The sequence below is a fragment of the Cydia fagiglandana genome, chromosome 14 (genome assembly GCF_963556715.1).
Source record: "Cydia fagiglandana chromosome 14, ilCydFagi1.1, whole genome shotgun sequence".
In the NCBI taxonomy this organism is placed as follows: Eukaryota; Metazoa; Arthropoda; class Insecta; order Lepidoptera; family Tortricidae; genus Cydia; species Cydia fagiglandana.
This window is the reverse complement of record NC_085945.1, coordinates 15923913-15936572: the sequence shown is the minus strand read 5'-3', so window position 1 is coordinate 15936572 and position 12660 is coordinate 15923913. Positions and strand designations below refer to the sequence as shown.

General features: G+C 37.5%; 1 protein-coding gene and 1 non-coding gene across 2 annotated transcripts in view; both read left to right on the top strand.

Annotated features, from left to right (window-relative positions):
- LOC134670948 (torso-like protein) overlaps nt 1-12660 on the top strand; it is an 89513-nt gene that overhangs the window by 63035 nt on the left and 13818 nt on the right. Inside the window, exon 2 of the mRNA XM_063528782.1 lies at nt 9823-9941. Coding sequence (XP_063384852.1) covers nt 9844-9941 — 98 coding nt within the window. The 5' untranslated portion in view covers nt 9823-9843. The remainder of the gene's footprint in view (nt 1-9822; nt 9942-12660) is intronic.
- On the top strand, nt 8644-8758 carry Trnal-caa (transfer RNA leucine (anticodon CAA)). The gene is made up of 2 exons: nt 8644-8681; nt 8714-8758. It is a non-coding gene; the product is annotated as a tRNA-Leu (tRNA).

Genomic DNA, 12660 nt, shown 5'->3' with positions numbered 1-12660 from the left:
GGCGTTCATAATTGATATTGAAACAATTACTACTATAAAATATATTGTGTATTTTTGTCAAACCTAATTTTGTAGTATATTGGTGTACTTTATGAAAGACAGGGACAATGCAATATTAAGAAGCGCTTGTTATATTGTATTTATTGACAAAAAAACTTATTTATTGAATGGCCGCAAGGTATTTCGTTACTAAACTGCAAAACGTAATTCAAGACCAAAAAAAGTGAGACAATGTTGCCATTGCAATAATTAGTTTCTAAAATCGTGAATTCCTTTTGATAAATAATCAAGCTAAGATAATTTATTCATTAGTAATTTTACTCCTACTATTTAAAAAAGTACTTTTATTTATTTATTTGTACATAAATACAAGACGCGCTAGTAAAAAAGTGGCAACATTTCTTACTTTTTTTGGTCTTGAATTACGTTTTGCAGTATAGGTATACCTTATTTTCAAAACATATAAAATTAAACGAGACTAATATAAATTGCACAGAAATTTTTATTTTTATTTAATTAACTATCCTGGAAAACGTTTTTTGCTGTCGCTACCCCCAGATGCGCCGGAGTGGCCCGAGTGGAATTGTTGCCTCTATAAATAGAAGGAATGTAACTTGCGTTGCCATGTAGAGGGCACTGGCTTCCGGGTCATCATCATCATCAACGCTGATCACGACGATGACTACAACGACCGGTCGGGCATTTGATGTACAGTCAACTGTAAAAATATGGGTATGGGTGTAGACCACTTACTCAAAAATATGTCCCATAGTTCTTAATTCACTGACATAAGAGTTATGGGACATATTTTTGAGATGATTTGATTTGTAGACCCATATTTTTACAGTTGACTGTATACGTGCGTAAGTGTCATTCTTACCTGTCCAATCAATCGCCTAAAAGCCCTAGAAAATCAAAGACATACCTATAATCGAATTTAAACCATTGTGAGACATACTAACATTGAATAATTGAAAAAAAAGGCTTGAGAAAGGAGACCTAGGCTCTCCGAAACATGTCGCGCGAGTGACTAAAAACAAGTGAGTCTAAACCGTAAAATTATTCAACATACCTATAATCTTGTGTACTTTGGATTAAAATGTATTATTATATTGTGTTCAGGGTGGAAATAAAAGCGAAGTTGAAAACATTTTGCAAAAAAATTAAAACATTTTGCAAAAGTATTTAAAAAATTTGAAGAGCCCTTCCGAGAAGGATCAAATTGTTTATGCTACCGATCTTAATGCGTTCCTGCTAATGCATTATGCTTTCGAGTGCTCTTGAGATTGCCCTCATACAAAAGGGCGCAAGTCCTAAGGCGAATTACGGCGGTTACGCCATTTTAAATGGAGAAGATATGATTGAGGTTAATTAGATTATTAAAGTTTGATTGCCATTTGCTTAACTGCGATTGGGTTGAGCACTCTGAGGGAATATGGTTTCTATACGATAGAGTGGTATTTTCGACATTTAAGGGGCCAGGGAGCTACCCGAAGTTTGTATCGATTATTGACAAGTTTTGAATCGTATCTCCTTTTTTTGCACTACAGATAGAATTATAAGACAAACGGTTATCGGTTCTTCAATCTTTTACCTCCGGGTTTGTCCACCAGATTTTGAAAAAAAAAATACTTATGTTTTTATGATTTTTTTTAAACATTGTCTAAAAAACACTTTTTTCGTATCTAGTTTGCAGTGAAGGATCTTGAACATGTACGAAATCTACATATTTAGGTTCGTCTTTGACGTCTCGAAAAACGTGTCCAAGGTTTTAATTTTAAACTAATGTTAGTGTTCTGTATTGTACCTACTTACTGTAATTTTTATATGCACCTATCGTGTGTACTCTGAGCTTTGAGTCATTTAGCGCCACTTGCACCATCCCACTAACTCGGGGTTAACCGGTTTAACCCTTAACCCAGTGTCAAATTGTGCTGGTAACAGTGGTAACGCCAGTTTTAACCGGTTAACCCCGGGTTAGTGAACGTTGCAAGTGTAATGTGTTTTAACACTTCAAATATTTCTGGATAAAATCAAATAATAATTAAAGTTATAGAAAGTTTGAAAGTATAGTTACATAATAGCACCGTTCCTAAATCAGGGCACCTGCGCCCGCGCCTTCCTGCTGCACAACTTGTTGTGTTAACCTGTTTTAGGTGATTTTTTAAACTCTCTAGATCTAAATATAAAACTAATTAGAAGAAGGAAAAATAAACGTATTCAGAACGCTCACAATATTATTAGTTTAAATTGTTTTTATAAACGTGTAAATTCAAAGTCACTGAAAGTTTTACTCAGCTTGATATCAACTACATATCGGTACCCAGCTGTGTGCACATATTTGTAAGCACCTTGGCCGTTCCGATATATCTGATGGCGACTGTCATAGTTATGTTCTTAGCAGTGATAAGTAGTAGAGACACCCAATCAATCAAAAATATTTATTTGCATAAATAAGGGTACAATTTTTTTTTTTTGGTATGGATGTATTATTGAGAGTTGATTTAATCGTTACACCGTGTACCGGAGAGCGCCCTGCGCCGGCGCAGACCGGTCGTAATTCAATTTGTTTCGCGAGGGCAAGGCTGGGTCAACTCGCGCGTCCTTTTGCAAGCACCATTGTCATCTCATTGTAGTGTCAGTAGAATCAAATATAGGTACTACGTAATACATGTACAGTCAACAACAGAGCTATGAATACAGGCAAAGTGCCAAAAATATGTATACACGACCTTAATGTACAGGCAATAAAGTACTGTATACATATTTTTGACACTTTGCCTGTATTCATAGCTCTGTTGTTGACTGTACGTAAAGGGTACACAACTACGTATAGTCAGAATCAAAAGTAGGGGATCAGACAACGTACTTAAATATCTGCCGCACAAATCAACTTTTTCTTGTCACTAGTTGCCATGGTTACGGTCTCCTGGGTCACTCTGAAAAATACTATTTATTTCGTATTTAAATGAATGATTTTTTGGTAGTTATAAGGCCATAATGGGACATCTACTAAGCACGTTTGTAGAACCCGATACAGCAGCTCTTCTAAGAAAAGTTGCTACTATTGTCTCCTGGCTGATGGGGCAGAATAACAACAATAATAGTTGATCGACCCAAATAATTATATACCTACCTACTTTTATGCACCTAAATAATGTATAGAGTCAGACCAGGACAAGTCTGCAACGATTTGGATAACAATCGCAGTACAAGTATTATTTTAAACTTCAAGCTTCTATGAAATATGACGTATTTATAAACAACACTTGCACTGCGTGTGCTATCAAAATCGTTGCAGACTTATCTTGGTCTATGGTCTAACTCTATTACATTACGCGTTCAAAAGTATCTGCTGTGGCTAATTGACTATACATGTAGGGACAATGGACAATTGGACATATCTCTTTTTGTAAAGCTATTAGATAAGCGGATCAGAAAGTATCTACTTTCTGATCCGCTTCTTTTGAGATGTCATTGTAGAACGATTAGATTGTGGTTTGTGGTAGATAAGGTAAACGTAGTGGTGCCTGACGCGGTCCCAGTACATGTCATCTTGAAACTTAGGTCATTGTCAATAGAGGTGACAGCAGGGTATCATCTATTGGGCATTAGCATTTCCAGCACTAGTACGTTTACCTTTATGTAGGTTTGAACGCGAACTGTAGAGATACATTCATTCAGTCATTTTTTTAAATTTTTTTTTATTAGGTGACAAAATGACATATATACGGCGAGGGCGTATATTTAATCCTAAAAGAAACTATAATCTAATATTGAATCCTGAGTGAGGGATTCAAGTGTGTTACGCCCAAGATAGAAATAATCATAAAAAAAGTGATACTTTGATCCCTCCTTAGCAGCATTTGGCATATTGTTTCATCCGCTACTTACCTATGAATCCTATGATTTTGACGCTACTTAAAATTTTATCTAGATAATGAAATTATGTGACAAATAATTGTAAATAATTATAAGAGAGCAGTGGTAGCCGAGTGGATATGACGTCTGACTTTCAATCCGGAGGTCGTGGGTTCAAATCCTGGCTCGTACCAATGAGTTTTTTGGAACTTATGTACGAAATATCATTTGATATTTACCACTAGCTTTTCGGTGAAGGAAAACATCGTGAGGAAACCTGCATACATCTGCGAAGAAATTCAAAGGTGTATGTGAAGTCCCCAATCCGCATTGGGCTAGCGTGGGGACTATAGCCCAAGCCGTCTCGCGCATGAGAGGAGGCCTGTGCTCAGCAGTGGGGCGTATATAGGCTGAAATGATGATGATGATAAAAGCTATAGTTATTATATCGATCGATCTACTATTCATGACCCAACCTCGTGCCGATTACCCACTACAGTGTAGTTACCGACACGAACTGTCATAATAATGCAGCTATAAAAAAAGAAACTGCTTCTAAATCAGCTGTTTAGTCGCTTTTTGTTTTTACGGTTAGATAACGCAAAGCGGACGGTAATTGTTTCTAAGTGGTTTATTAGGACATTTCGCTGGCCCAATATTACAGGGTTCTATGTTACATTTTCAATTTAGTTGAAATTCAACCTAATGTCAGTATGACTATGTTCAAATTTCAGTTCGATAAAAATGAAACATAGAACCTTGTAATATTGGGCCAGCGATTTATTACAGTTACTTTGTTGGTAAATGATTATCAATAAAGATTAATTGAAATGATTATCTTTTTGGTATGAAACAACTTTTTGGTTGTTTTGGTTGTCAAATCCAAATAACAGTTATTTTTACATCATTTTGATTTCTTTAGTGTAAGAGTCATATGTGGTATCTGCTTTCATTTAATACCCCACACGTGTATGTGACGTGCAATACATAGTTTGGGCAGGCGTGGCTCACTCCGCGATTTCGTCGCTTTGCAACAGGTAGCTATAAAAGTACATCCGTTTCACACCAATTTTGGTGGCTATTAGCCATAAGCCGCGCGTGGCGCAGTCACCACCTAGCGGCCATATCTGTCCTGATCGTAACAGACGCGTTTTGTTAGAGACTAGCACTATTATTTATTCTGTGGTTTGGGTGCAACATACACTACTTTGTACTTCTTGGTCTTTTAGTCTTTTATTGGGTATGTGGCCTGACGATTAAGAGAGAGTGGTCATGACCTTCGCTCCGGGTCTTGATGCAAAGGTTGTCCATCGCTATTCAACGTGGCAACGCGGCGAGCCTTAAGGTTGACTGGTAGAGAATGCCTTATGGCATTAAGTCCGCCTTTTGTACTATAAGATTTTTCTTTTGTGCAATAAAGATTAAATAAATAAATAAAGCGAAATAACTACTTTGTACTTGAATTGTGGTTGAATGTTAATTACAATCAATGGCTCTTTGGCATATGACAGGCTTTACAAATGCCAGTAAATAACTCACGACAACCGCCGGCACGAGCGCGGCCGGTTGTAAACGGTTGCTACATTATTGTTCATTCAGGTTGTAACTCTGAGCCTTGGCTTACATCTTCAAGAATCGTTGGTGGATCGTGTAAATCTTTTAAGCGGGCCGATGTTTTTTGTCGTTTTTTTTGGCAGATTTTGATAAAATTTGGTAAGTTTTCTGGGCTGAATAAATACGAAAGCCCATCTTGGGGCAAACTATAATAAAAAGTATAGGTACTTATGTAATTTTCCGTTGGGTTACAAAAATACCGCACGTATTCGTCATTCAGAGAATTCTGTATGATAGGACATACAGTAAAACTGCACGTATATTTTACAGAATAGGTAACTCTATATAGAGTTCGCATTTTCTGTCAAAAAAAGACAACAAATTAAAAATACACCGGAATTTTTTTAAAGACTAAATTCACAAAAAATAGTACAATTTTGTAGTGAATTACATACTCGTACTACAGTAAGCTGTCATATTATTGTTTGAACAAATTTAATTTAATTTACAAAGTGTAATATTTAAATTTAAATTTACAATGTGTAATTTATGCCTTAACGCGGATACCTAAACTAAAACAGTAAATGCATAATACCATAAAATAATTGTGATACCAATGACGCCACGAGCATGACGCTCGGAGCGGCATTCAGATTCAAAAAACCTGTCATTGATTGGATGTTTACATGATACTCGTGTTACACTTGGCTGCGTGTATGTCTCTGAGTGTGTGAGTGTACTTATGGCGTGCGAGAGCCTACGGAATAATAATGTATCATGTTTAATTTTTAAGTAGGTTTATTTCAAATGTTAGTTTAGTTTTGTAGGTAGTTTTAATTTTAGGGTACCTAAAATTTATTACATTTACATTACTATTTATTACATGGAATTTTAAAAACTCTTACTATATATGTAAAATGAAAATGTATCACACTGAAGGAGGCAGTTAGCAACCTGAAGACTGCAAGGTTTCATGGAGGAGCTGGGGTGACTAGTTTTCACGCAAAATAGGCACAATGGTTGTTGATTTGCGGAAAATGCCCAGTCTAACTAACTAATATAAAATCAATATAATAGTTGTTAAAATTGTAATCCGGCTAAATGGTAATGGTTGCAGAATTACGTGATTTATTCAGCGTGCCGAATGCGAACCTTGGCTCACTTCATACTTCATGGTGCATCGCCAGTGGATCGTGTAAACGACTAAGTTTAGTGTAAGAGAGACTTCGAGATAAACCTATACCTATATTTAGATAGATAGATAGATAATCTGTTTATTTGTTTGCCACAATACACACATAATATTCAAATACAGAAATGACAGAAAAAAACAATCAATGTATAGAAAGGACAGAAAATACAAACACAAATAAGATTCATACAGATTTTTACAAAAATGGAAAAACAAAGAAAAAAATACAAATAAATATTGATTCACACAAGGAATGCTGTGTGCGTCGCAGCAAAACAAAAGGGTTCTGGCTCAGTATTACGCTTCACCCTATGGGAGAGGCACTGATATTCTGCCAGGACCAGATCACGTCAATATGAAATGAAAAATTTACGCAAGATTTGTTGCTATCTGCAAGTAGGCCAAGGGCTGTGGTCACCGGCCATTCAGAATTCGAGTCGGTGATCTGTCGCTGTTCCATCTGTGCCGGAACTAAACTTCTAAACAGTTTATTAGCAAATGCGTCGTTTTAAAAAAATAGAATTGAGACACATTCAGACGGCTGGCGGTCTAGCATAAGTTGCGTTGTCGCGAGAACGTAACCCATGCCAGCAGAGCTGGTTTACATTACCTACTACATACTTAATTAATCTAGTGACTCTGTGTGCTGGCTAAAGCTAGAACCCTGAATTTTCAGTGACATATAGGGCTTAACATGCTTTAGATATATTCTCAAAATCATTCAATTTGAACTTGTAGTTTAAAAATTATTGTACGTCAAAGTTCCTCGTCAAAGGCCAAGTCGTTATACGTATTAAAAATTAAAGATTATCTTATTGATACGGTTTAACACCCCCTGGCACTGACTAAAATAACCGACTTGGTTTCACATAACATCTCAAAACATTTTTGTAGTAGAAGAATTGCATTGCGAGACTTGCATCTTTTTACATGTAATGTTTTTGATGGGATGTCAGAATTTTTAGGGTGACGTCGGACTAAGTGGCCCACTGATTAACAGTCCGCCGGACGGCATCGGCCTGTCAGTTAGAACAAAATTTTGACAGTTCCGAACAACTGACAGGCCGACACCGTCCGGCGGACTGTTAATCAGTGGACCCCTTTAGTCAGGATATTGCAAATTTTCATATGACAACCCTACACCAAGACGTGAGTCAGTCCGACTCGCACTTAGCCAATTTATAATCAGATGACAATTTGATTGGTTCAAGTACTTCAAGTGGACAATCGATTCTGGCGCCGGTGGGGTTAGGATATGCATTTGTGCAGTTGCAACCGCTGTGTCCTGATGGCCTACCGCGAACCACGTTCGAGGTGTTTCCTCTCTGTCTCACTTGTAAATTCGTACGTAAGTGTGACAGGGAGGCAACACGTCGTACGTGGTTCGCGGTAGGCCCTCAGCTCACATGAGTCGTATCGAACAAAATGAGACTTAATGGTGCTTCCACACTGACTGTCATAACGTTACATAAATATATATATAACATAATGTGACATGATAGTGTTTATAGTGTTTTATTATGTTGTCCGTTGACTTGAACTTGACTTGAATAACTGACAGTGTGGGAGTGCGATCTTGGTCTTTGTATTAAGTTTAATTTGAATTAGTAGTTATTGTTAGTTTAATTTAGATGTACCTACACGCAGCTGCAAAAGTGCATGGCCACATTATCAATGATTCCATTCGTAATTACTGTGTACTTGCCCAAATATTTTATCTCATGAAACCCGATTAAAGTATTCCATTATGGTCGAAATATTATGACGACAATGTTTCGTTTGTGGTTTTGTTTAGTAATAAAGAGAACAGTATAATTTCGAACAATATTATATTAAATATTCTCACACTTATTATTCTAGTCCATATCAGATAAACGTGATATGAGAATGAATTATAATATTACATCATTCAACATAAACGACAAAAAAAAGTGCTACTCGGCTAATCAGTTTATAACTACTAACGCCATCTATCGAAACGACGTGTAAACTAGTGCGCGCGAACGTGTTGGCTAATTTCGAGCTCTACCGCAACTGTCAGGATGGCCGAGCGGTCTAAGGCGCCAGACTCAAGGTTTACCTTGCCCGTTGTACGGGTGTGAGCTGTTCTGGTCCTCTCTGAGGGCGTGGGTTCGAATCCCACTTCTGACAATACTTTTTGCTTTTTTATTTTTTTTATTTTATAATTGTACAGTCGAGGTCAAAGATATGTTTACACTTTTGCACCTTACTCCTTTGTAATAAGACGAAAAATGTAAATATATCTGACGTCGACTGTATGTGTAAATTTACTTATCTAATATCTAATATATTTATTTTTAATGGGTTTCATGTCTTATCATGTGGTACAGTAACCTGATATTGCTCTTTTTGAATCATTGTGGCTAAGGCTATAGGTACTTAAAAAAGTAGTAGCGAAGTAAATAAAGAAGACTGTCGACAGCGAGAATGGTCATTGTTGCAGGCATGGCGTTTATATGATTTTCACATTTTCTACTATACCAAAAGTTTTTGCGCCCCATTACCGTCTGCCACTTTTTTTTTAAGTCTGTGCGGAATGAGAAGAGTCGTGAAATGTATGGGATCCAATACATTCTACGACTCTTCTTTCTCCGCACATACTCTAACTATAATATGACATTTATTTTACTTTATAATATACAGGATGATTTAGGAGACGTGAGCAGGACTAACATTGCGCATTTCGTAAGTTATAAATAAGCAACTGTTTCGTATGAGTATTAGTGAGGTTAACGTTATTTTTTTAGTCGTGTTGAAAAAAAGTTATTAATTTATTTGCGACATGCATGGTCACCCTAAAATTGAATACTAAACTACCAATATTCTGTGTCAAATTGAATGTCATCACTGTCATGTTACTTTTGAAAACATATATCTCACTCAAGTTTGACAGTTTATTTTCTTCAAAGAGGTTTTATGTTTATTAATTAGGTCTTGTGACCATGATTGTAGAGAATTAAATTTGCTCTCAGCAAAAAGTTAAAAAATAGGAAAAAGTGTAGTTGTTTCACCTAAATACGACGGTGATCGATCAATTATCAGTTACAGAGTGTGCAGCATCAGTCCTGCTCACGTGTCATGAATCATCCTGTATAACTGTGCGACTTCTTAAAAACACAAATGAAAATATAAAATAAAAAAATATTTGATTTGACCCCTAGTTTAATTCTAACAATATTATTCCTTTTTTGCAGGCGGTCCCATCGTCGTGTGGCATGTTGCGGGGCCTCACCGCGCTACTGGCGGTAGCCCTTTGCGCCGCCTCGCTGGACTCCGAGCTCGGCGTCGGCAAGGCCATCAATATATTTATGAGGTAAGTCAATATTATGAGGTTACGAAAAATGAGGTATATCGAACTTATGGCTAGCGGTCTTTTGCGCCGCCACGTTAGACTCCTAGGTCGGCGTGGTAAGGCCATCAATATATTTATGAGGTAAGCCGGTTACATATCAGAATACCGAAAATCGGTTTACCTAATGTTGAATCACCTATGCTCGTTTTACCTATTTTTTTAAATACCTAATGATCAATTAACCTAAGCTCATAACACCTAATGAACGAATTACCTATTGCACGTTTGGCAGTGGGGTTTGGTATTCGTACCAAGGTGTTGGGAGTATCGTAAATAAAAGTTTAGACGCCGGGAAAAATAATTGTTCTATATTAACACTACTAAGAAAACTAAACTAACTAAAATTACATTATTTAACAAGTATTAGGGAGCGATATAAGATCAAGCTCGACCCGTGATAAAGGTACAAGATAACTTGTCGAGTTGACGTCTAACTCAGAACTGATTCTGACTCCCCGCGATCCTGATGACCATAACTTTGCAGGTAAGCAACAGGCTCATCGGGATAGCGGTACAGGACCGATAACGGTTTTGCACATGCCTGATCCTAGCATTTCTCACGCTGGGTACAAATTAGTTTATTACGTAAGTTAACAATAGCTATTCGGACACCGACAAAGAAATAAAACAAAGATGGATAAACAAAGAGTCAGTGCCGGCAAAGAAAAGGAAATACATTTTACAATATTTTTACAAGCTTATCCCTAACGGCTAGCCATCATAAAATTCATAAAATTAAGTTACCGTTACGTGTGCTATGCACATTGCGTATAACGGGAAAAGCTAAAATTTAATTTATTTAATATCATCTAAGCTTGGGCGAATGTAGGACGCAGTCCCTACAGTACCCCCCTACCAGTGATGAAGTCACGATAGAAAAACAGAAATGAAAGAACAATTGGTAAAAACACACACATGGAAAATGGTAAGCATATTACAAACTAAAAAGGAATGAAGTAAAGCTAAACACAAATAGTAAAAATACAATTCTAGATGTACAGTGGATAAAATTGTTAGTTACAATTTGCTTAGGTGCTATGTACGTGTACGCTAAAATAACTACTACAACCAATATTTATTGTTAATGATAAATTGATAATACACGGTGAAAACACAATAAAAACAATAATAATACAAAAACATATTACGGAAAAAGGTAAATTAAGCTTAACTATTTACACACATTAATTATTTGAGGCCTGCCTGGTAATAATCCGGAAAACGGACTCGTCTACCTGATCTGGTTCTGGTGACGTTATCATTAATAGGCGGCGCTTGTTGTACAATCGGTGCAGGTGCTCTAGCTGTACTCGCATTATTGTTTGTAGTGCAGGTTGTTGGCTTCACAATGAACTGTGCTGAGTCGTCTTGGAACTCGTGCGACGGTTCAATGTTATCTGCTAGTACGTAGGCTGGCTTCAGTCGGTCCACCGAAACGGTTACATGATGTCCTCGTCTGTTAATGACGAATGTTTTATCGTTTCTTGATATAACGGCGAATGGACCTTCATACGACGATTGCAAGGTTCGTTTAGGGGCATCAACACGGACAAACACATGACTAGCTGTCTTCAGGTCTTTGAATATGAATATTTTATTACGTCCATGTCGAGTTCCTGCGACGGGTTGCAGATTAGAAAAGCTAGTTTTTAATTGAGTGACGAAATCCGATGCATCACAATCGCTGGTTGTTCTGGGTACTAAGAACTCTCCAGGTAAGCGAATGGTTTCACCGTAAACCATTTCAGCGGGCGTAGCTTGCAGATCGTCCTTGAATGCTGCGCGAATACCCATCATAACTGTAGGTAAAACTCGTGTCCATTGGTCGTTTTGATGACATTTAATCGCAGCTTTTAATTGGCGGTGAAATCGCTCAATCATTCCATTTGCAGCTGGGTGATATGCAGTAGTTCGCAGTTGAGTCGTACCAATCAGATTATTTAAGCTTCTAAAGAGATGCGACTCAAAATTTCGGCCTTGGTCCGTAGTGACACGAAGAGGTACGCCGAATCGTGTGATCCAATTTGAGTAAAATGCCCATGCTACAGTTTCTGCTTCCTGATTCTCAATAGGTATAGCTTCAGGCCACCTAGAGAAACGATCAATGCAAGTTAAAATATATCTGCATCGTTCTGAAATTGGCATTACAACTATGTCTATATGCACGTGTTCAAAGCGAGTAGAAGGCGGTGCGAATGATCCGACAGGGGCTGACACGTGACGCGTAACCTTAGCACGCTGACACTCTAAACAGCTTCGAGTCCATTCTCTGCAGTCTGATTTGATAGACGGCCAGATGAATTTCTGCGTAGCTAATTTGATAGTAGCTTTGGCTCCTGGATGAGAAAGTTGATAAACTGAATTGAAAGCAGTCCTTCTGAAAGGCTCAGTAATATAAGGTCGGGCAGACGGAGTAGAAATGTCGCAATAAATACTTTCTTCGAGCCCAGGTAACTGTACAAGCTTAAGCTGTAGCGTCGAATCAGTTTTGTTTAGTAGCGATGATAAAATGTCGTCCGATTTCTGAGATAAGGCTAAATCCTTCCAATCAATTCCTCGTTCAATTGGATCGATTTCAATGCGAGACATTGCATCGGCAGGTATATTTTGCTCTCCGCTAATGTGTCGGATGTCGGTTGTAAACTGACCGATAAAATCCAGGTAGCGGAACTGTCTTGGA